At 44.8% G+C, this 22,790-nt stretch overlaps 1 protein-coding gene across 9 annotated transcripts in view; it reads left to right on the top strand.

Moving 5' to 3' along the window:
* Positions 1 to 7,124: 7,124 nt before the first annotated feature.
* The window catches only part of CFLAR (CASP8 and FADD like apoptosis regulator), a 28,961-nt gene continuing 13,295 nt past the window's right edge, over positions 7,125 to 22,790 (top strand). Inside the window, exons 1-6 of one of the 9 annotated variants that reach the window (XM_035137173.3) lie at positions 7,233 to 7,461; positions 11,150 to 11,325; positions 13,722 to 14,172; positions 16,420 to 16,525; positions 18,663 to 18,798; positions 20,560 to 20,648. In XM_035137173.3, the coding sequence (XP_034993064.2) occupies positions 13,817 to 14,172; positions 16,420 to 16,525; positions 18,663 to 18,798; positions 20,560 to 20,648 (687 nt within the window). In that variant the 5' untranslated portion in view covers positions 7,233 to 7,461; positions 11,150 to 11,325; positions 13,722 to 13,816. Of the gene's footprint in view, positions 7,638 to 11,149; positions 11,326 to 13,721; positions 14,173 to 16,419; positions 16,526 to 18,662; positions 18,799 to 20,559; positions 20,649 to 22,790 lie in introns of those variants that run through there. The other 8 variants (XM_035137180.3, XM_060281686.2, XM_035137158.3 and 5 more) reach the window with 8 other exon arrangements.

Below are 22,790 nucleotides of genomic sequence, written 5' to 3'. Positions count from 1 at the left end.
CTAGAGATCTCACATGTTGGCAACGGAGCACAACAACATGAGAGCTTGTGCCAGACACAAGGGTCTAAAAATAGAGTGGACGTCAGTCAGAACTGGCTGGCTGATCTAAGCAGAAGGCTGGTAAGATACACACTCTGCTTACATTACATAGGTTATTTTAATCTTATCTCTGGCCAGTGATGTAGCCAACTCAGGACAATGGTGTGTTTTTATATATTTTGAAATATTCTTAAGATAACGTGGTCCCAGACCATTTCGTTTTATTTGTACCTTTTCAATCGTTTTCAGAGTAGCCTTAACGATTAAGGCCAGCATTTAGAACTGACCCCAGAAGCAGACAATCAGTACAGCTGGATGGGGGGGGGCTTAGCAAGCCGACCCCCAACCACCCATCTACCCCACAGGTAACACCCCCACCATATTAGATTTCCCACAATGCCCTGGAGCACCTGACATAGTGAAGCCAGCAGATGGCGATTTAAGTTTCTATAATGAACCAATAGTTTCTCTGTTACGCATTTGTTCAATAGGAATGTTCAAACATTCCTCATTGAGTATATGCCCTGGAAATATACCCATTTAGTTCAATGAGGTTTATTCCTCAGTAAGTATACTATGGGCTGAGACAACTGCATCTGAACAATGTGGTGCATTATTTGTACGCTTGCAAAGGAGGCATTAACAATTGAGCATGGATATTCTGTGAAACATCATTTGTGCTTTCTATTAGACTACTTAGACCCCTATCTCAAAGGCCACCCCGTTTGATCCCTCTCATGATTGTCCTTCAGCAGACGTTGTTTTCAACAAAATAATTGGTATTAAGATTAAGAGCAATGCAACATTTATAAACCCCAATCACTCTCAACCTGAAAATGTAGAGCCTGGAGAATGCCTTGTCTGGATAGAGCAGGATGGTTGAAATTGCAACCCCTGTGACACGTTAAAAGGCACTTCTTTGAGCATTTCTACTAGTAGAACAGGGAACGATACCTGATGATTTGAAATGCCAATCTAGGTTGCTGGTAATGCTGAATCCCAGCAAACCACCAGTGTCACAGCCATGACAGTCTATGGAGCAACCATGGGCTTGATAGTTTGTGCAACACTTTCAATGGTGTCATAGAGAGGTGCCTCAGACTTTTGACCTTTTGTTAAAAAACAACTAAGAAACAAGTCTCTAGCCCCACTAGAAGGTCATGGTGCAAAGCGTACAGGTAACTTCTAAGCAAATTCTGTGAAATTAGGGTCTGTGTGGTATGGTCACATAGCATATTTTGCCTGGTTACTGAGGAAGGCTCCCTGCTATTAGAAAGCATCAGAGTTTGTGTGGAAAATCAATATTGTATGTTCTCCACAATCAGGTCCAACAGGATATAGCTGACTTCCCCTAAGCAAAAGGCTATGAAGGGTGAGCGGCCTCTCTAAATTTTGTGCTAGGCCACACTCCCTATGGCAGCCATTTTGTGTTATTCCACATCCCCACTGCAATAAGAATTTTAAGGTCTTATATATATAAAATAAATGTTCATAAATGTACCAAGCAAATACGTACATAAATATATAAACCACATGTCTGAAGCAGCACAGGAAGAGAGTCCTGAAACCATTTTAACTCCCAAACTGACCAAATGCTTCTCCGCAAGGAGGGAGGACATGAAAAAACTTTCCCATTGTCTCAGGAATTAAGTAATTACCATCTCAAAGGAATAGCCAGAATGCCAGAAAAGGCAATAAGATAAGGTATTATCATACAACCTGGCAGACAGGAAAAACAACAACATTCAAATTTCTGTTGTAGACCGCCTTTTCTGTGATGTAGGTATGATGTATCTGGGGGGTGGTCTTGGGCTACACCCCTTCTGTGATGTATGGAGGGGTGGTCTTGAGCTCCAGGGCAGAGAATTTCAAAATGGCTATATAAAGGCAGACACACATGGTTCGTGGTCCTCCTCTCTCCTGCGTGTGGGGGGAGCACCGTTGCAACAGTTTAATAAAGATCATGCTTACTAGCTGCTTTGCTTCTCAGTATTCTCTGGTTGGCCTCTGTCATTTTCTCCTACTGATGGAGAACCTACAAAGGACTCTCTAAGGGCTCCTGTGTACCCCCATAGGGGAATAAGGGCAGATTTTGTGTACAACACCACTTAGCAGCTATTTCTTGACAGCACCCTCTCAAAATCTGAAATGTCCAAAAAGGTTGGCAACACCTGCTATGGAAGGCCTACTCTCATATAACTCTCTTTCCATAATTATTTTTTTAAGGGAAATTTCTTCTTGGCTGCACTCACAAAAAGGGAAGCCGGCTTCCAGTGACTGCAGGGAGCACTGAGATGATGAAGTAGCACTTAAGGACTTGGCACGCTGCTCAGCTCCTCTTGCACTGGCCAGCCAGCTGCAGGATGGTGAAATGGGCTTCTCTGCGCAGAGATATTGCTCCAGCTCACTAACAATGCTACTCATGCAAAAAGAACCTCGCTCCATAAACAGAGGCTCTCCACTTTTGCTCGCTTCTGGTTTCCTGGTCCTGCTTTCCTGTTTTCTGGCAGCATGAACGTTGGGAATTGGAAACAAATGGATGGACAGATATTAAATTTGACCTCAGATAGGGGCTCTCGCATGCTGGACTGTTTGCAACACAGTTCTTATTTTTTCATTTTTTTGCAGAAGCATATTTTCCTTTGCCAGCAGTTTCATTATTGGTGAGGAAGCTTTTACGATAACCACTTTCCCTGGAGGCAGTTTTAAGGCACGAGGCAGTAAATCATGACTGCTGCTTTGCCAATTTTAAGCCACTGTGTGGCAACTTATGTAACGGTTTTTATGTTTTGTAAACTGCTGTTTTCTTGCTCCCTGAATTACAGTGGAACCTCGGTTTATGAACACCTCGGTTTACGAATTTTCGGTTTACAAACGCCGTGGACCCACCTGGAACGGATTAATTCACTTTCCACTACTTTCAATGGGAAAGTTCGCTTCAGTTTATGAACGCTTCAGTTTATGAACAGACTTCCGGAACCAATTACACCCATGCTTTGGGTTAAGTACGCTTCAGGTTGGGTACTCCGCGGACCCGTCTGGAACGGATTAATCCACTTTCCATTACTTTCAATGGGAAAGTTCGCTTCAGTTTATGAACGCTTCAGTTTAAGTACTCCGCGGACCGTCTGGAACGGATTAATCCACTTTCCATTACTTTCAATGGGAAAGTTCGCTTCAGGTTAAGTACGCTTCAGTTCATCCTGTTTTATTTGCTTTAGGTTAGAATTGGGAAAAAGCCCTGAGACACAATCCGAGTGCAATGTACAAACGTAATAATTAGGGTGTGTCATTTTAAACGGCGAAACTTAATTTTTGAAAATTTCATCAGTTGAGGGGATCTTACAAATATGTTTTTGAGTGTGAGGAATTCAAACTTATTCGTTTTGTGACTGGGCAACACTTTTTTGTGACTGGACAATTTTAGTTTCTCTGCGTAAAACCATAGCTGCCAAGGTATCCCTTTTTTAAAGGGATTTTCCCTTATGCTGAATAGGCTTCCTCGCGAGAAAAGGGAAAACTTGGCAGCTATGGTAAAACCTATCCTATTGGGAATAAAACATTACCATGGAAACATAAAACATTAGAAAGTAATGATATCAGTGAATTAGAAAGATAAACGGCAGTTTGTCGTTCCTCGACATCAGCCGCTGACTTGCTTCTTCGCCTCACATTTCTCGTGGATACACCCTGCCTGCTGCCCCTTGTTTCACGCATTGAGCATAACAGCGCCCGCGTGCAACTTGCATGGGCTCATCAATAAACTTCTTTACTTCTGCTGTATCGCCGGCAGCCAATTTGTGTGGGGTTTCCATTCCTGCCTCCCCCATGCCTTGGCAGAGAGCATATAAGCTCGCCCTGACCCCATCCTGCCTTTTCCCGGGTCCAAAAGGACCCACGTCAGTTTAACACGTCTAAAATGGTTGCTGCCTAAGTTTACATGTCAAAGGATGTCCAGATACCTGCCAGATATATATGCCTAAGGTGGAGCAGGACTGTGTTTGATGTAACAGATTTTTATACAGAAGTATAACCACGATGAGCCAGTTATCTATTGTAACATCTGAAGGCAGCCCTGTTTAGGGAAGTTGTTAATGTTTGATGTTTTATTGTGTTTTTAATATCCTGTTGGAAGCTGCCCAGAGTGGCTGGGGTGGCTCAGCCAGATGGGCGGGGTATAAGTAATAAATTATTATAATTATAATAATAATAATTATTATTCTACAACGCAGGGTCACATAATAATACAGACAGAGAGTAAGTTTAGGACTGAGAAAAAGAAGTACAGTACCATATATTCCGGCGTATAAAACGACTGGGCGTATAAGACGACCCCCAACTTTTCCAGTTAAAATATAGAGTTTGGGATATACTCGCCGTATAAGAAATACGACCTGGCGTATAAGACGACCCCCGTTTCCTGGGTTAAAAAGTAGTCTTATATGCAGGAATATACAGTACTTCATAAAAAAAAACAACGCATTCTTTTGAAATAAACTGGTGCAAGATGGGGCAATTGCCATTACACAAAATGAATGGGGGCTAGGCTTGTTCCCCCCCCCTAAACAGCATTTTTGCCTCACTCTTCAAGTTACAACACTCCCTGGGCTGCTTACAAAGATCAGAAATAAAACAGTCCCCACCCTCATGCTTACAGTCTCGAAAGGCAGCATGAAAGGAAAATGGATTGGGAAGGAGGGGGGGGGGAAACCTCAGGGATTAGTTATTATTTACAAAATTCCCCAGGAAGAAATTCAGCAGATCAAGGAACAATGGAAAAGCTGCTGCTTCCTCTCTGTGATGGCAGTTGATAGCTGGCAGGCAGGAGGCTATATCCAGGAATGATGACGTCTGACAGCTGCTTCCTCTCTCACTGATGGTCTGAACAGCTACAAACCATAATTTCTAAATACAGTAGAAGCACGATATTCAGAGGCATATTCAGCCTGCTTGTGGGCTTCTCTGAGGCACCCTTAGAAACACAGTGCTGCACTAGGTGGCTCCTTGATCTCATCCCATTGCATTATTAGATTTATAGAAAGAAATCCAAAATGGATCCATTGCAGAGGACAGTGGCTAGTAACAAGTACTTAATTGTGCTCTAAAATTACCATACACTGGATTTACAGTGCAAGACCTAACATAATTAAGTCTAAGCAATCAACTTTAAGTCAATTTAGATTCAGTCTTATAGCAGCTTAAGTGGAAGTAAGCCCCCCTGAACTCAATGGGATTTTCTCCCGAGTAGACTTGCTATAGCATTGCACTGTCAGTTATGTCAGTGCCATTCTGCAGTAAAGTTGGAGGAAATCACCTTACATCTAAATTATTAGACCAGTTCTATGCACTCATGCCCGTGAGTAAGCTCTGTCAAATACAATGGTGCTTAGGTAAAGGGACCCCTGACCATTAGGTCCAGTCGTGACCAACTCTGGGGTTGCGGCGCTCATCTCGCGTTATTGGCCAAAGGAGCCGGTGTTTGTTCGCAGACAGCTTCCGGGTCATGTGGCCAGCATGACAAAACTGCTTCTGGCGAACCAGAGCAGCACACGGAAACGCCATTTACCTTCCCGCTTGAAGCGGTACCTATTTATTTGCAGTTTGACGTGCTTTCGAACTGCTAGGTGGGCACTGACTGGTTAATTTATCATTGAGACTGTAGAGTACTGAAATAGCTAATGATTGCTTATATGTGTAAATACTTGCAAGTAGGGTTTAAACAAGGAACAAAGGAAACCAAACAACAGGTAGCAATTTAAGGTCACATTGAGATCCATGACTAAAGTCCAAATTCACTGTGGGACGGGAGGTTACAGGGGAACCAGGCAGAGGGCCTTCTTGGTAGTGGTGCCTGCCCTGTGGAACGCCCTCCCATCAGATGTCAAGGAAACAAACAACTATCTGACTTTTATATGAGATCTGAAGACAGCCCTGTTTAATATTTAAAAGTTTTAATAGTTGATGTTTAATCACTTTATTATTATTATTTTGTTGGGAGCTGCCCAGAATGGCTGGGGAAACCCAGCCAGATGGGCAGGGTATAAATAATAAATTACTACTACTACTACTACTACTACTATTACTGTTTAAACTTTGTGAAACAAAAACCTATTTTGCATTAATATGGTGTGAGAAGTGATTAACAGATGGATTTGTCTGGAGGTTCCTTTAAAACAATTTTAAAATTGAGAATAAGAATCAAACTAAAACTCTCCAATATGTACTTTATTAGATGTTTATCCCACTTGTCAGACAAATGTTGTCTCCCAAATTTATTCAATTTATACTTGAATAAATTAACTTGTAGTAGCAAAAGTTTACATTCTGCCATATGAATTTTCTAGAATGGGTGGGAAAAGTCATCCCACAATATATTTCTCTGTCTTTAAGGTAAAACATAGCTTACAACAGACCAGGCACCCCCAAACTTCGGCCCTCCAGATGTTTGGCTGCGTTTCACCATGTAAAGTGCTTCGAGTCCATTGATGTTTTCGGTTCCTGGTTTGCGGCCTCTCCTCTTTCGCTTTAATTTGACTTCCGTTGTGGTTTCAGGCGCGAGGCGGAATCTATCTAAACCGGCAAATACAAATCTAATACCGTACCTCCCAAAGGAGGTTATATATTCTCGCACGTACATAAACGTTGCACCATAAACGTCATTGTCCCAAGCATAACCCTTCCCCAACCACAAATGTAATGTAACTACTGTACGTACTAACCTCCCCAGCCTCTCAATGCTTGAACAGTGGTTCCCTAATTTTCCGGGCACGCCGCCCAGACCCCTTGATCCAGTGCCCCTTATCCCATTAAAAGCATTTTTCAGAAGAGTGATTTGCGCAACCCACTAAGGAAGTTTGCAACACGGTACATAAAAACGCAAAATCGGAACTGCCCATTTGTTCAAAATCCAATTAAAACGTTAAATAATTCAACAAAATGGCTGAACTTGATCCAAGGATACCAGCTTTGAAAAGTCAGTCATTTATACCTTCTGCACCCCTCTAGGGAATCCCATTGCCACCCCCTGTGGCACCACCCACTTTGGGAACCACTGCTTTTGAATGACTCTTCCATTCAGTATTGGCGGGGGAAGGAGGAAATCGTCCTATTTGTTGTAGAGGAAGCTCTGCAGCATTTGTTTCCCTTTTTATTTTTTTGCTAACCACTTGCAGTCCGACCCGGTACGCACCGTCGGGGCTTCCTCGCGCGTAGGAAGGAAGCTGACTCGCTCTTCTGGTCCGCGGAGGAACTGCGCGCCGCTCGGCGCCACTCCCCCAAAAGGGAGGCTAGCCAACAAGGCAGTTGTTTGTATCAGCGGGCAATGGCGGACGCCGAAGTTTGGAGACTGCCGTATTGAGAAGCGGAAGCCACCGGGGAGCCCGGATCGAGAGGTGGGGTAGTGCGAGTAGGGCTTGCTTAGAGGTAAGGAGCGGTGTCGCCGGGATGGCGCGCTTTGTATGGCGGTGAGAAAAAGGAACCGCAGCTAAAACCGGGCTGCTTCTGAGAGTGCGGCTTGGAATAACTCCTAAGTCGTGTGAACCGGATGGGAGGAGGGATCGGCGCCCATTTTTCGCGAGCCCATGCAGGTTTACTCTGAAGTAAGCCCCGCCGAATCGCGCGCTTGAGAGTTTGCGCGGCGCGTCTCTCCTCTTTGCGACGTGTACAAGCTCAGACTGCGGGGCCTCTGCTCTCGACCCCATTAAACGTTGGGGATACTTCTGAATAAAGATTTTTATTTTATTTTTAAAGGGAGTCGGCTTGTAAGAAGAGGTTACTTAGAGGGTTAACGTCTGAGCTGCGACATAAACAGCTTTTTTTTTAAAAAAAGAACTGCATCGGGTGATAACAGGATATGCGCGCTTTGTGCGCCAAGGACGCCGTTTCGGTTTTGCTTCTGGGCCAAAGTACGCATTAGAAGGGCGTTACGCGTTGCCCTATTTCCGCCAGCATTATTCTTATTTTAAAGGTTATTCTTTAATGAAAAGGGAACATCCAAGGCTGTGACGAGAATGGCTTAACCTTTCGGCCCTTTGCCTGCCTTCCCCAAGAGAAGAAAGTCATAGACATTTTTTAAAAACTTCTTACATGAGCTCAGTGAGAGCCCTATCCTGTTGATAGCTTTACCCCAGTGGTTTTGTTGGAAAGTAACAGATCCCTTGTAAGCGAGCGCATGATTTCAGCGTGAACAGTTGTTCTGGTCACTTTAATGGGTTTTAGGAAAACTCCCACATAAATATGCCAAGAGCCAATTTCAACACAACAATAGCGATGCAATGGCAGGAATGCATAGCAAAGCGACATAACAGCCTGGAACCCTTATTCCAGATTCATTAACTTGAAGTGGTTTTTTAAAAAGGCACAAAAATCCAGTTATTTACAATTAATCCTATTTCTGATAGCATCCTTTATCAGCTTAGATTGCAGTAATGAATGATTGGAACAAGTAGGTAGGCAAAAAATCCCCCACATTTAAAGGATTTAGGTATGGATGGAGGTTTATTTCCTATCATACAGGTGTCATATAAGTGGCATTGTATTCCTATTTGGAGTTTTCTGTTTGAATCATAATTATATTCAAAAGCAAGTGTTTTCCCCTAGCAAGAGAAATTCTCATTCACAATCTTGAAAGGGCATGTGATTACATGCGTCATTTTGAATTATTAGTTATTTCCCCTTTAGCCTGGACGGAGTTCTTGTGAGTTTCCCAGAGAAAAGCCCCACATCCTAATTAGTGACAGTAGAGTTCTATGTACATCACAGCATTCCCTCCCCAAAAAAAAATCATGTGAATTGTAGTTTCCCCCCTTACAGAGCTACCATTCACAGCACCTTTCACAACCTACAGTTCCCAATGTTGTTGTTGTTTTTAAGGTGTGTGTGTGTGTGCTTTAAATGTATAATGTGTACATAGGTTACGTCAGATATGCTGTTGACACAACCTCGATGGCAGAAAGTGAGGAGGAATTAAAGAACCTTTTAATGAGGGTGAAAGAGGAGAGCGCAAAATATGGTCTGAAGCTCAACATCAAAAAACTAAGATCATGGCCACTGGTCCCATCACCTCCTGGCAAATAGAAGGGGAAGAAATGGAGGCAGTGAGAGATTTTACTTTCTTGGGTTCCATGATCACTGCAGATGGTGACAACAGTCACGAAATTAAGAGACGCCTGCTTCTTGGGAGAAAAGCAATGACAAACCTAGACAGCATCTTAAAAAGCAGAGACATCACCTTGCTGACAAAGGTCTGTATAGTTAAAGCTGTGGTTTTCCCAGTAGTGATGTATGGAAGTGAGAGCTGGACCATAAAGAAGGCTGATTGCCGAAGAATTGATGCTTTTGAATTATGGTGCTGGAGGAGACTCTTGAGAGTCCCATGGACTGCAAGAAGATCAAACCTACCCATTCTGAAGGAAATCAGCCCTGAGTTCTCACTGGAAGGACAGATCCTGAAGCTGAGGCTCCAATACTTTGGCCGCCTCATGAGAAGAGAAGACTCCCTGGAAAAGACCCTGATGTTGGGAAAGATGGAGGGCACTAGGAGAAGGGGACAACAGAGGATGAGATGGTTGGACAGTATTCTCGAAGCTACGAACATGAGTTTGACCAAACTGCGGGAGGCTGGCGTGGTCTGGTCCAGGGGGTCACGAAGAGTCGGACACAACAACAAATGTGTACATGACTGAGGAGGGGGAAAATGCAGCTCAGTCAGGAGTTGTGTGATTTGCAGTAGATCATCAACAATGAATACGGTCTTAACAGTGAGTCTGTAAGTGATTGTGGAAGCCAATTCTGGATCCGCACATCCTTCCACAGTGGGGACATTGGTTTCCGGGTGGGAGTTGATCACGGTGAGGGTTTGCCAAGCGTGCCTTCCTTCTAGCACGTTTCTCCCTTTCATCTGAGTTTGAGCATCTTCAAAGCCCATGACATCTTTGGTAAAGGCTGTTCTCCAACTGGAGCGCTCGCAGGCCAGTGTTTCCCAGTTGTCGGCGTTTATACTACATTTTAAAAGATTTGCCTTGAGAGAGTCTTTAAACCTCTTTTGTTGACCACCAGCATTATGCTTTCCATTTTTAAATTCGGAAGAGAGTAGTTGCTTTGGCATCTGAACAACATGACCAAGATCATATTACTTTAAATTAAAGCAGGATGAGGTGGAGGAGAGAGAAACCAGTAAGTTTCAACAGGAGATCATGGCTACTAATCTGGAATTATTACTACTCGTTAATTGTTTATGCTTTTATTCCGAGAGTGTGTGAACCTGATATGCACTACACAGCAAGCCAAACTATGTTTTTCCAATCCTGCATAAACATGTAGGCTCCCATGGAGGAGCTTGCTGGGACTTTATTCCTTCATAATCCTTTTTACCGCCACCTTGAGATAATTTTGTAGCTCGTGAGGGAGGCGCTTAACCATGAATCCCACTTCACACAACACACTAAGCCAAACTTTGTGTTAGCTCCGTGCAATAAAGCAGTCTCCTCATGCCATAGATTGGTTTATCCTGTCAGGTGAACTAGTCCCGTGACAGTTTAAGTTCCTCTTATGTTTTGATATCTAGACTCAGCAAGGAACCCGGAGCTACACAATTGTGGAAGAATTAGTTATAGATGTCTTAAAACAAATCGTCACACAGCAGGAATACTATAAATGTCACAGAATAAGACAGGAATCCCCAACTTGGCATCTGTGGGCGCTAGGCCCTTGTGCATTTATTTTATTTTATTTTTTAAAAACGGGAATTTGGAAATTTAAGCACTGTTGTTTTTAAATGGCAGGAGCTTCCTTCATGGATAGAGGGGCTTTTCTGAATGGCGGGGGTGGTCAAGTATGCTGGGTGTGTGAATGTTTGTTTGAGAGACGGAGAAATGTATATGTGCTCTTCAGTGCTTCAAATTGACTTGGCTTCCTTACTTTGTTTTGCAAGAAAATACATCAAGGGGGATGACTGATTTTTAAAAGTATGCATGTGATGTGTGGAATGTCGGAGACATGACTTTTTTCTTATCTGGGTGTGAAGAGTGGTATTTCCTGTAGTATTTCAAGGATGAATGTTTCTGGTCAGATAATGGAGAGCCCACTTCCTCTGTCATCATTGGTCCCCCAGGAGCTAATTCCAGGACTGAAAAACGTTATCTGGACAGCAGAAATAGAAGGCTTGTAATTCCAGGACTGAAAAACGTTATCTGGACAGCAGAAATAGAAGGCTTGTAATTTCTCAAGACTTTTGCCCATGAGGAGAAGGATCTAGCCGGCTTATGAACAGGCAGTTTTAATTTCTAGGTAGGTTTGATTTGTCGTGTCTTTGCTGAAATTTCCAAGAAGTTAATATTCTTTTGGTGATTTGTATCCTAATATTGGGCTTAACCTGGTCTTCAGAGCTTCCTAGGTCATTATTGGGACAAGGCTGGGTGTCTTTCTGGCTGTGTATGCATTACAAGCTTAAAATGCAGTTAGGTTCCTTTTTCTCAATTAGGAACAATGCTGGTTTGGGGGGGAAATGCCGTACTGTATTTCGTAATAAATGGCAAGATAGATATGGACTGCAGATTTTATGCTGTCTACTAGTAGTGGGAGCGCACATTTAATGGCAGAGACAACGGTTCTCTGATCAAAACCTCTGTAGCCTGCATAAATCCTATTCAGTACTTTATTCAGAAATGTATTCAGTGGAGCTTCCTCCCACATAATTTTGCAACCTTAGGCTCATGGTTGTTTTATTTGAAATTTTCTGAAATTCTCCTTCGGAGTAGGTCTTCACCATACTCCTTTTCAGCCTGGGAAGAGCATACTTTTTGTTTTGTTTTATTTTGATCCTGCCCTTCTTTAAGGAATTTAAGGCAGAGTACCCCCCCCTCCTTTCCCCTCACGGCCACCCTTGCGGATTTGAACCTTACCAAACTAGTGCAACCCAAAAGTCTTATTTGTTGATATTATTTGGGGAAAAGAGAGTCTGTCCCTTTAAGACTCCCATCAAATCATAGAATCAGAGAGTTGGAAGAGACCACGAGGGCCACCCAGTCCAACCCCCTGCCAAGCAGGAGACACCATCAAAGCATTCTTGACCTATGCCTGTCAAGCCTCTGCTTAAAGATCTTCAAAGAAGGAGACTCCACCACACTCCTTGGTAGCAAATTCCACTGCCCAACAGCTCTTACTGTCAGGAAGTTCTTCCTAATGTTTAGGTGGAATCTTCTTTCTTGTAGTTTGAATCCATTGCTCCGTGTCCGCTTCTCTCTCAAACCTTTCCTAGCAGTTCTCTTGTGTACCAGGCAGTCATTCCAGGTAGAAGTGTATTTTGATCCTTGGCATTCTTCTTTATTGTCTCTTTGAATTCTTTCTGCTTCGAACCTAGGGAAATGTCATAAGTGCACAAGCACGAAAGTCTTTTGTGATGGATTGGCAGGGAATGGGTTTAAGCCAGGCAAAGGCAAACTGGTCCTCCAGATGTTTTGAGACTACAATTCTCATCATCCCTGACCACTGGCCCTGTTAGCTAGGGATGGTGGGAATTGTTGTTTCAAAACATCTGGAGGGCTGAGGTTTGCCTATGCCTGGTTTAAGCTATAGTAGCTGCCACTGAATTCAACAAGTCCTCTTGTCTTCCCCTCCATAATTTTTATAAGCTTTCAGTTGGAAGGCACTGCACCTATTATTATTATTATTATTATTATTATTATTATTATAATATCCCGTCCATCTGGCTGGGTTTCCCCAGCCACACTGGGCGACTCCCCATAGAATATTAAAAACCACGATAAATACGTCAAAACATTAAAAAACTTCCCTAAACAGGGCTGCCTTCAAGTGCCTTCTAAAAGTCAGGTAGTTGTTTATTTCCTTGACATCAGCTGGGAGGGCGTTCCACAGGGTGGGCGCCACTACCGAGAAGGCCCTCTGCCTGGTTCCCTGTAACTTCATTTCTCTCAGGGGGTGGGGACCGCCAGAAGGCCCTTGGCACTGGACCTCAGTGTCCGGGGCTGGACGATAGCAATTAGGGTCATTTGGAGTGCCGAGTGATAGCATGAAAAGCTTTGAAAATAATATTTCCATATTGCTGGTGGTTTAGTGTTCAGCTGGATGAAAACTCTTTTTTCCCCTCCAGAAGACATGGCAAAATGTAAATAGCAATCTTATGTGTGCTTACTCCAAAGTAAGTCTCATTGTGTTTAATGGGGTTTCCTCTCCAGTAAGTTCTTTTTATTGCAATCCTTTACCCACTTTACCTGGGAATAAGACTTTTTTTGGGGGGGGGGTCCTGTATAGGATTGCTCTGTAAAAGACTGAGCTGCCATAGCCTTAAGGAAGCCGCTTTCTCTCAACCTTAGCCCTCCCCGCCCCTTAGAATAATAAAAAAAATGACTTCAACTGTGTGGGAGTAGTTTATCGGAATGTGACTTCTCTGTTTCAGCATGTGTTTTTTGACCAGTTTGCTTCCTCTTGGGTTTTCCAATCCGTGTGATTGATAGAATTTTTGGTCTGAACTGGGCATTCCATTTTTACATTCAGTCTGAGTCTTATGCAACCAAGAAAAGAGCAGGCTTTCACAGCTCCTCAGCAGTTCAAGGGCCAAGCTTGACCTAAGGATTGCAGCGGATGAGACAACAAACTTAAGTGCATGTTGGGTACATTGTGTATCTCTTGGTCTTATTTTACTCTCTCTTCTTCTCTTCATACAGCTTTTATTTTTCACATTAAAGACCCGAAAGCAAAGCCTGGCTGCTGGAGATCAAGGGGGAAGGAGGAGGATATTGTGTTCAGAAGAAAAAGGCTGATGACTTGGCTTTCCTGTTTAGGAAACACACACGACTTTTTAAAGGGACAGTGGCTTGTGATGACAGTTCCCCAAGTGCCAGCTGCCCTCCTTCACCGAATTGAACAGGAACTGGACGCGGAGGAAAGGGAAACCATGCAGTATTTGTGCAGAGATCTTGTTCCTGACGTACCTGCTTCAGAGACCCGGAAACTCTTTGTGGCTTTGAACGAGAGGGAGATACTGACGCCTAGCACCTTGTCTGAACTCCTGTACAGATTGAAGAGATTTGACTTGCTGAGGAAAGTCCTGGGGACTGGGAAGGCAGCTGTGGAAGCCAATTTGTCCCGGTATCCCCCATTGATACCAAAGTACAGGTGAGTTGAGTGCATTGGTTTCCTCCAAAGCTAGTGATTTAAAGGTAACCACATTCACTTGGCTGTTTCATATTTAAACATCAAGAAAGATCAGGTGGCGGTATTTTTGGTAGGGCTTCAGCATATATTTTGCGGTTCAGCATTCTTTCCTTTTCTCCCTCCAAAGGAAAAGATCCAAATTAAATCAAGAAAGTAAATCAGATCAGCTCCATGCTTTCCAACTCCGTGTGGGCATGAAATGCAAAGAAGGGGCAAGTGGGTTCTGTCCCCGCGTCCAGTGTCACCCCCCCCCCCCGCCCAATGCCTGCCAGGAAACAAACCACAAATCAGGATTCGGATAACCTGACTCGCCAGACTCTGGCTTATGTCAGCAGCGCTGCAGCAGGAAGGTTGCAGGAGCTTTTGAGCAGTGTGCCTTGGTTTGTTTCAAACTATAGTTTTAATGTGTTGGTGTAAACCAGACCGCTGAGAGGGGGGAAAGAATGCCTTCTGCTGAGTCAGAGCATTAATAATAATAATAATGATAATAATATTAAAAATGTATTTATACCCCACCCATCTGGCTGGGTTTCCCCAGCCACTCTGGGCAGCTTCCAACAAAATATTAAAATACAATAGTCTGTTAAACATTCAAAGCTTCCCTAAACAGGGCTGCCTTCAGATGTCTTCTAAAAGTCTGGTAGTTGTTTTTTCCTCTTTGACATCTGGTGGGAGGGTGTTCCACAGGGCGGGTGCCACTACCGAGAAGGCCCTCTGCCTGGTTCCCTGTAACTTGGCTTCTCGCAGCGAGGGAACCGCCAGAAGGCCCTTGGCGCTGGAACTCAGTGTCCGGGCAGAACGATGGGGGTGGAGACGCTCCTTCAGGTATACTGGACCGAGGCCGTTTAGGGCTTTAAAGGTCAGCACCAACACTTTGAATTGTGCTCGGAAACGTAGTGGGAGCCAATGTAGGCTCTGTATTGTGTACACTGATCTGGACTTTACCATGCCTTCTGTTTAGTATCAAAGCAGCTTCTTATGCAGATACAAGATAGGTCAACTTCCTTCAGAGGTGAGAGATTCTGCTGGAAGTCTGCATTGGCAGTGATGGAACGCTCCTGTCATGTTCAGTGCATAAATACAGCAGAAATCCACTCTCAGAGTGGGTACCATGGACTGACAGCAGCCTATAAGTATTCATTCATTCCTTGCAATTCACAGTGCAGTCCTGTGCATTTTCCTCCTAGGAAATAAGCCCGGTTGTGTCCCTCTACTTCAGTGATGGGCAACCTTTTGAGCTTGGTGTGTCAATATTTGCCAAAAAGTGAGCATAACTTGGGTGGTGTGTCACTTCCAAGAAAAAAAACCATAATTTTGCGATATTTATAGTTTAAATAAGAAAAATGTATAATTGTAATATATAACTGTATTAATAAACCAAAAACTAATTATTTAACCAAACCAAGCCAAAAAAACCTTATTTATCACAAAGTGCCCAGAGTGTTGAGCTTTTTTGGGGGAGCTGTTAACCAAAGTTTTGGAGGGTTTCTTTGGGGGTGCAAAAGTTGCTTTGCTTTTTTTTGGGGGGGTGCCCCAAAGCTGCTGCGCTTTTTTGGGGGGGAAAGAGAACAGAAATAGATGACGAATAATACACCCTACCAGCAACAGTGGAGACAAGCTGTAGGAGGAGGGAGAACAAATGGGGGGGGGACAACAACGACAGCGTGAACGGGCCGATGGGGCGCATGCCAGTAGTGAGGGCTCTGCGTGTCACGTCTGACACGCGTGTCATAGGTTCGCCATCACTGCTCTACTTGCAGAAGGTTGTTTCCTCCAGCTGAGCTTTCCATGAACAGAAAGGGGAAGACAGGTGCTTTTTTTTAAAGCAAACTTCCCCTTTTTCCTGCAACCTCTTAAACTGTTTCAAAGGATCAAGAGTAGCTCAGGAGAGGAGAGAGACCCAACCTAACCACTCTCTTCCAATTCCACTCACTGCATCCAAGAGACTTCCATGAGTGGAGGATCATAACCCATTGTGTTTAATACCCCTAGTTAAGTGTTTTTGGGACAGCAGGTGGAGAATGGTTGTTCCACTCCATGAGCATAAATACTGTAGTGTAAAAAAGCAGGGTATGTTTGTGTGTGTTCAAAAAATTGGTTCAGGAAAGCATTGTGGGTTGAGGTATGCAAAGTACTGGCTGACCCAATCAAGAGAAATGGGATTATGAATTAATTTCAAATGGCAAATCTCTGTGTGTTGGTGCACAGGGTGCTAATGGCAGAAATCAGCAAGGAACTGGATGAAGAAGATCTGCGTTCCTTTATGTTCCTCATGATGAACGATACATCCCATGGGAAGACAGCAAAAGAGAAGGTTTGTTTCCTCTTTCTGAAATCCTGGAGCTTCACTAAACTGTGAAGCTGTTAAGCCCCCTTTGTGTGAAAAGCCGTGTGCTTCCTTTTAATGGAAGGAGAGCAGATATGCAGAAGGAAGTTTGAGAGTGGGGGGACCTCAAGCAGTGTTTCCCAAACTTGGGTCTCCATCTGTTTTTGGACTACAGTTACCATCACCCTTGTCCTGCTAGCTAGGGATGATGGGAGTTGTAGTCCACAAACAGCTGGAGACCCAAGTTTGGGAAACCCTGAAGCAAAGCATAGTTCAGTGTGGCCCTCCAGGCCTCTCCCTGGCCCTTGGCACTGCCATCAATCCTGGTACACATTGCCCTCAAGTGGTTTTGCCAGACTGAAATGTCGGGTTGCAACTGTGATCGTGCCTCTTGCTTGGCTGATGAAGAGACATGGCTGTGTCAAAAACCTTCTGACTTTTGCACAGCTGGAATGTAGAGTTCTCTGCCAACGTAAGAGTTGCAGCTGCTGTTCTGCCTGGTCCCATCCACCATTGGCAATGTCGCCCTCGGGCTGAATAAGGTTTTCTACTTTGATGATCAGGGCAAAATGAATAAACGCAGTGGAACGGAAAGATCAGGATATAAAGCGATGGGGCTACCGGTAGTACTATAATGCCCTTTCAGATGTGTGGGTGGAAGAATCTGTTCCCACAAAAGTCAAATATATTAACGGGTTTGGTCGGACGTTGCTGTAAACAGCTTTTGGCTCGGCGTGTCCCAAAGGTAGCATAGCCCATCATGTTAAATTCAGCAGAGAGCATCGTTCTGTCATTCCAACCGGGTACCAAATCCAGACAGCGAAGGGCAATGTGGAAAGGCATTGGGTGGCTGCCTTGTCAACTCATGAGTTTTTAGTTTTGGTTTTTTTGCCTTCCTGGAATTTCACAAAAAATGTAAGCACCTTTCCATAGGCATTCCATGTAATAATACACCTGTAAAAGCAACAACTCTGATTTCCTTCTTTCTAAAGCTGGTTTTCAGTTGGATGTTTTCTGTTACATGCTCTGAGGAATTGGAGCAAAGCAAATTCAAACTCTAAATGACTGCGTAGAGAAAAGAAAGTTTTCTGTTCCTCTTTCTCTTTCTCTTTCCATCCGCCCCCACCCCCACCCAAGGGTGCTGTTAATGGTGCAGTTGTTCCTGCATAGGAATTTTGAAAGTATTGATCTGTGTCTCACAAGGGGAATATCAGTACTGTATTTACAGTAGTTAGAAATTATGTCTCATACGTATATGAGATATGTCTTAGGTATGAGTCAAGAGTTCTGTAGTTGACTGAGCAGGGGAAAGAAATGCAAATCATTCATCTGAGAACTTATTTTGGTTGGTCTTGCAAGAGCTTCAGGCTCTCTTTCAGCTCTCGATGTGATAGGTAACAACACTTCTGCAATTTGACCCAGTGGATAAAGGGAACCTTGGGCCCAGGGCTGAATGTGGCTCTCTTAAGCTTCCATATCTGGTCCATGAGACTCTTTCACATGCCCACACCCCTTACTGGTCCTTTGCCACAAAGTCCTTGAGCGCTTTTGCTGGGCTGGAATATTTCCCTTATAACCCTTATGACGCCTCTTGTTTGCCTGGGTGTTGTGAATTTTTGTAGAAACAAGCTTACTGTAAATACTGAACTGTGCTAGCTTACTGAACAAATGAATGTGGCCTCTGGAAAGTTGTCCAGAAAGCCAAGTAGCCTTTGAACTGAAAATGTTTCCCCACCCCTGCTGTAAATAAAAGTCTAGGGCTTTCCATATAAGATGCAGGCTCAAATTCTGCTCAGCAGTAAACTCACAGTGTTGGCAGCTTTGTGCTCATGCCACCGTGTCTTGGACTCAGTTCCTCATCTGTAAAATGGGAAAATCTGCTTTGCAGTGTTTTCAGATGGGTAGAGTAATACTTTGTGCTTACTCGCAAGGTAGCTTATGTAGGAAACGCTAGCGCCAGTGTTGGTTGTACACATCAACCAAAAAGAAAAAGAAAAAATATTTATGCCCTCTGAAATATTAAAATAAAGCATATTGTTCCTCATTTTGTTTCTCTGGCCTACTTGCAAGTTGGATGCATACTGCTTGGTCTGCTGTCTTATACATTTGTTCTAATCTCTCATAGACTTTCCTGACAATTATAACTGACCTTGAGAACCTAGACCTGGTGTCTCCTAGCCGCCTAGATTTTCTGGAAGATTGCTTCTTGCACATGTGCAGGAGAGACTTGGTGAAGAGGATCCAGAAGTTCAAGCAGGAAGGTAAGGCTGTGAAATAACATTAACGTTGAATAGAGTATTAAAGAGAAATTGAACATGACGTTCTTGGTAGGAGCGGTTACTCAGTGGTTGAGCACTTGCTTTGTGTGGAAAAGCGTCTCACTTGGGTACCCCCAAGTAGGCATTCCAACAACAACAATCCCTTGCAAAGAATCCTGGGTAGTTTAGCGCGCAGAGCTACACTCCCCACCTGCCAAGGCTGTTTCCCAGCCAATGGAATGACCACGGCAGAGAGTTAACTCTATTTATTTATGCCCTGCCCTTCTGGTTGGGTTTCCCCTGCCACTCTGGGTGGCTTCCAACAAAATATTAAAAATACAATAAAACATCAGACATTAAAAACTTCCCTAAAGAGGGCTGTCTTCATATGTCTTCTAAAAGTCTGGTAGTTGTTTGTTTCCTTGACATCTGATGGGAGGGCGTTCCACAGAGCGGGCGCCACTACCGAGAAGGCCCTCTGCCTGGTTCCCTGTAACCTCACCTCACCGTGAGGGAACCGCCAGAAAGCCCTCAGAGCTGGACCTCACTGTCCAGGCTGAATGATGAGTGTTACTCTTGTCAAAGAGTAACACAGTCGCCTCTACAGCTCTGGATACCTAAGCACACCAATGTAGTGTTGCGGCAGCTACTCCCAGGCCTGCAACTGGGAAGCACTCCCCCTTCACCAGTTTATGTACCTTCCGACGGGCTGTGTGAACGTTTCCGAAGACTACACCTGCATAGAATCTGCTGCTGCTGCTCTCCTCTCTTCACATCTCTCATGGTTCTGGGAGACAGTGGTGCAGAAGAGGGTGTGGAAGCACCCAACCCTTCTCTTGCCTAGCTTGCCTCTTCCTCCTCTTCCTTCAGCTCTGAAGCTTCCCCTGCCTCTGATTCTTGCCTCCTGGCTCGTACAGGTCGCCACAAATCACTGCCTCTGTCTTCCAAGTCAGACTCCAGCCTCCTTTCCCCTGGTGTACACTTGTTCTGCCAGTCCCTGACACCATCACTGTTAACAGTTCCCAGGATTATTGAGGAGAGAGGTGCTGTTTAAATGTAAGGCCTACTGATTTTCTCAGTTACTGCCCTCCAAATCTCCTACCAGAGGGGGCACTCATAATATTAACACAGGGTTTGGGCCTGTTCAATTTGGGAGAGGCGTTCTGAGTATAAATGAGTCGCGCATAGTGTTGTTTACCAGTTCAGAAGTGGGGAAGGAATGAAGGGCACTTTATTTATTCTTTTAATGCAAGGTCTTCCCTGATTGTGCCATACCTGAGCATTTTACATTTTATGGAAAGGGTGCAAGGACCCACAATTCTGTAAAGGGAAGGCGGGTGTTTTTTCCTCCTCTCCTTCTGGGAGGAAGGCGGGGGCACAGTTTTAGCAGCATGTGTTCACGATAGGCCATGGCCCAGGGCCACAAATGACCTAATCGTAAAATGTGTTTTCTCAAAATTAAGTCCCAATGAGTTTTAAGCTCCACACTTAAAACTATGAAGAGACAAAGCACAACTAGGTTATAGGGAACCATTGCAGCTACACTGCAGATTCAGAACTAATTGTTCGGTGATTATGGAGCAAAATAGAAATCAACTGCAAGGACGTACCACATGCCTGTTGTTCAGAGAGGGATGTGTGTTTCGTTAAAGCAAACAACTAAAAAATTAAATCAAGCAATGGATGGGGCTGGAGTAGAAAATTACGCTGCTAGGGAATTATGACTGTTTATAGCATTTGTGAGAGCCTGTGTTCAATTTTCAGCTCCAGAGCATCCCCTTGGCTCTTCATCTGTATGTGCTAACAGACTTCAGGCATCATTTCCTGAGCTGTCTATTGCTGATCCTCCAGGGGTAAGTGTGAATGAACCCAATGCACTGAAATGGTTGTCAAGTCATGCTTTTGGGAGAAAGGATGGTGCAGCAGCAGCAGCAACAACAACAATTATTATTATTATTATTATTATTATTATTTATACCCTGCCCTCCCTGGCCGAGACTGGACTCAGGGCAGCTAACACCAAATATAATAATACGTTAAAAACACAAAATCAAACGATTAGTTTAAAATACAATTCGAGTCACATTTAAAATCAAAATAAAATTAAGTGGGAACCCACGATCCTAACACTTCATACCCAAAGGTTGTGCGGGGAGGAGAGAGGAATATATACTGTATTTCATTGCCATTTTGAGATCTGAGCCTGCTGTTCATTTATTTGCATGTTTATTTTATCATAAATGTAATTTAGAGCAGCGTTTCTCAACCACTGTTCCGCGGCACGCTAGTGTGCCGCGAGACGCTGGCTGGTGTGCCGCGACGTGCGGCGACGAGAAGGGCGATTTGCATTGTCACGTGCCTGGCGGCCGCCAATAACCAGCGCTGACCCACCGGAAAGCAATATTTCTCTCCTCTTTCCCAAAGCTCAGTGCAAACGAGCCTGGTGGCCGCCAATACACAACACTAACCCGCCGGAAAGCAATATTTGGCAAGTGTTTCTTACAGTCATAATTATAATATAGGGCGGCACAGAGTTAAATTTTTTAACTTTTTTAATGGTGGTGTGCCTCGTGATTTTTTTCACGGAACAAGTGTGCCGTGGCCCAAAAAAGGTTGAGAAACACTGATTTAGAGTCTGCTGCTGATCCCCCCCCCCCGGAAAAAGTGGATTACAAATTATTATAATAGCCACAATTACCTGGTGGCCTTGTTCATGCAGTGTGTGTGTGTGTGTGTGTGTGTGCATAATATCCATTCAACTGAATTTTTAAAAGCACATCTACACTGATTGTGATCCTGATTCACCTGCTTGCACATCTCCCCCAGTGTCTTTGCTCTGCCAAAGAGATGAAGAGCAGAAGTGTCTGGATTGCTCTCTCGCCCCACAATAATAAGGAGGAAGGCTTGTGGGTTTGCATGCACGTTTAAAGCGGAAATTAAATTAAAGTAATCCATCAAAATAAAAGGATAGCAACTGCTTTCTCTGTAGCGAAAGGGCTATTATCCAGCACAGAATGATAGCTCATCCTATATAATAATTTGCAAGTTGTCCCTGCGTCCAAGCTGTCCCGTGTGTCCCTGGGTCACTGCGCATGTGCCCCAGCGACACAGGGATTGGACAGCAGAGACTGCACGCGCGCACTCTCTCCCCCCCCCCTGCCTCCTCCAACCGCCGCTCCTGGCCAGAACGTCAGGGAAGCGAGGGTGGAGGCCGGCGGAGACCTCCTCCTCACAACCCTCCCTGGCCCGTGAGAGGAGCGGCAGGAGGCCACGAAGCAGCGGCGACGAAGTAGGGGTTTGTGTCCCGCGTCCTTCCTGTCGGCGGCTGCGGGAGAGGAAGGAAGGAGGAGAAAGCAGCGCTTTCTCCTCCTTCGTTCCTGTCCTGCCGGCGACAACAAGGACAGGTCCCAGGGTTCGGAGAAGCGCTGCGCAAGCGCTTCTCCGAACCCCAGGATGTCTCCTTGCTGTCGGCGGCTGCGGGAGAGGAACGGAGGAGAAGAAAGCAGCGCTTTCTCCTTCTTCATTCCTGTCCTCCTGCCGCCGACAGTAAGGACAGGTCCCAGGGTTCGGAGAAGCGCTGCCCAAGCGCTTCTCCGAACCCCAGGATGTCTCCTTGCTGTCGGCGGCTGGGAGAGAGGAACGGAGGAGGAGAAAGCAGTGCTTTCTCCTCCTCCGTTCCTGTCCCCCTGCCGCCGACAGTAAGGACAGGTCCCAGGGTTCGGAGAAGCGCTGCGCAAGCGCTTCTCCAAACCCCAGGATGTCTCCTTGCTGTCGGCGGCTGGGAGAGAGGAACGGAGGAGGAGAAAGCAGCGCTTTCTCCTTCTTCATTCCTGTCCTCCTGCCGCCGACAGTAAGGACAGGTCCCAGGGTTCGGAGAAGCGCTGCGCAAGCGCTTCTCCGAACCCCAGGATGTCTCCTTGCTGTCGGCGGCTGGGAGAGAGGAACGGAGGAGGAGAAAGCAGTGCTTTCTCCTCCTCCGTTCCTGTCCCCCTGCC

The sequence above is a fragment of the Zootoca vivipara genome, chromosome 1 (genome assembly GCF_965207765.1).
Source record: "Zootoca vivipara chromosome 1, rZooViv2.hap1.1, whole genome shotgun sequence".
NCBI lineage: Eukaryota > Metazoa > Chordata > Lepidosauria > Squamata > Lacertidae > Zootoca > Zootoca vivipara.
Note: the sequence above shows the minus strand (reverse complement) of the source record. Positions and strands in the feature narration are given on the sequence as shown.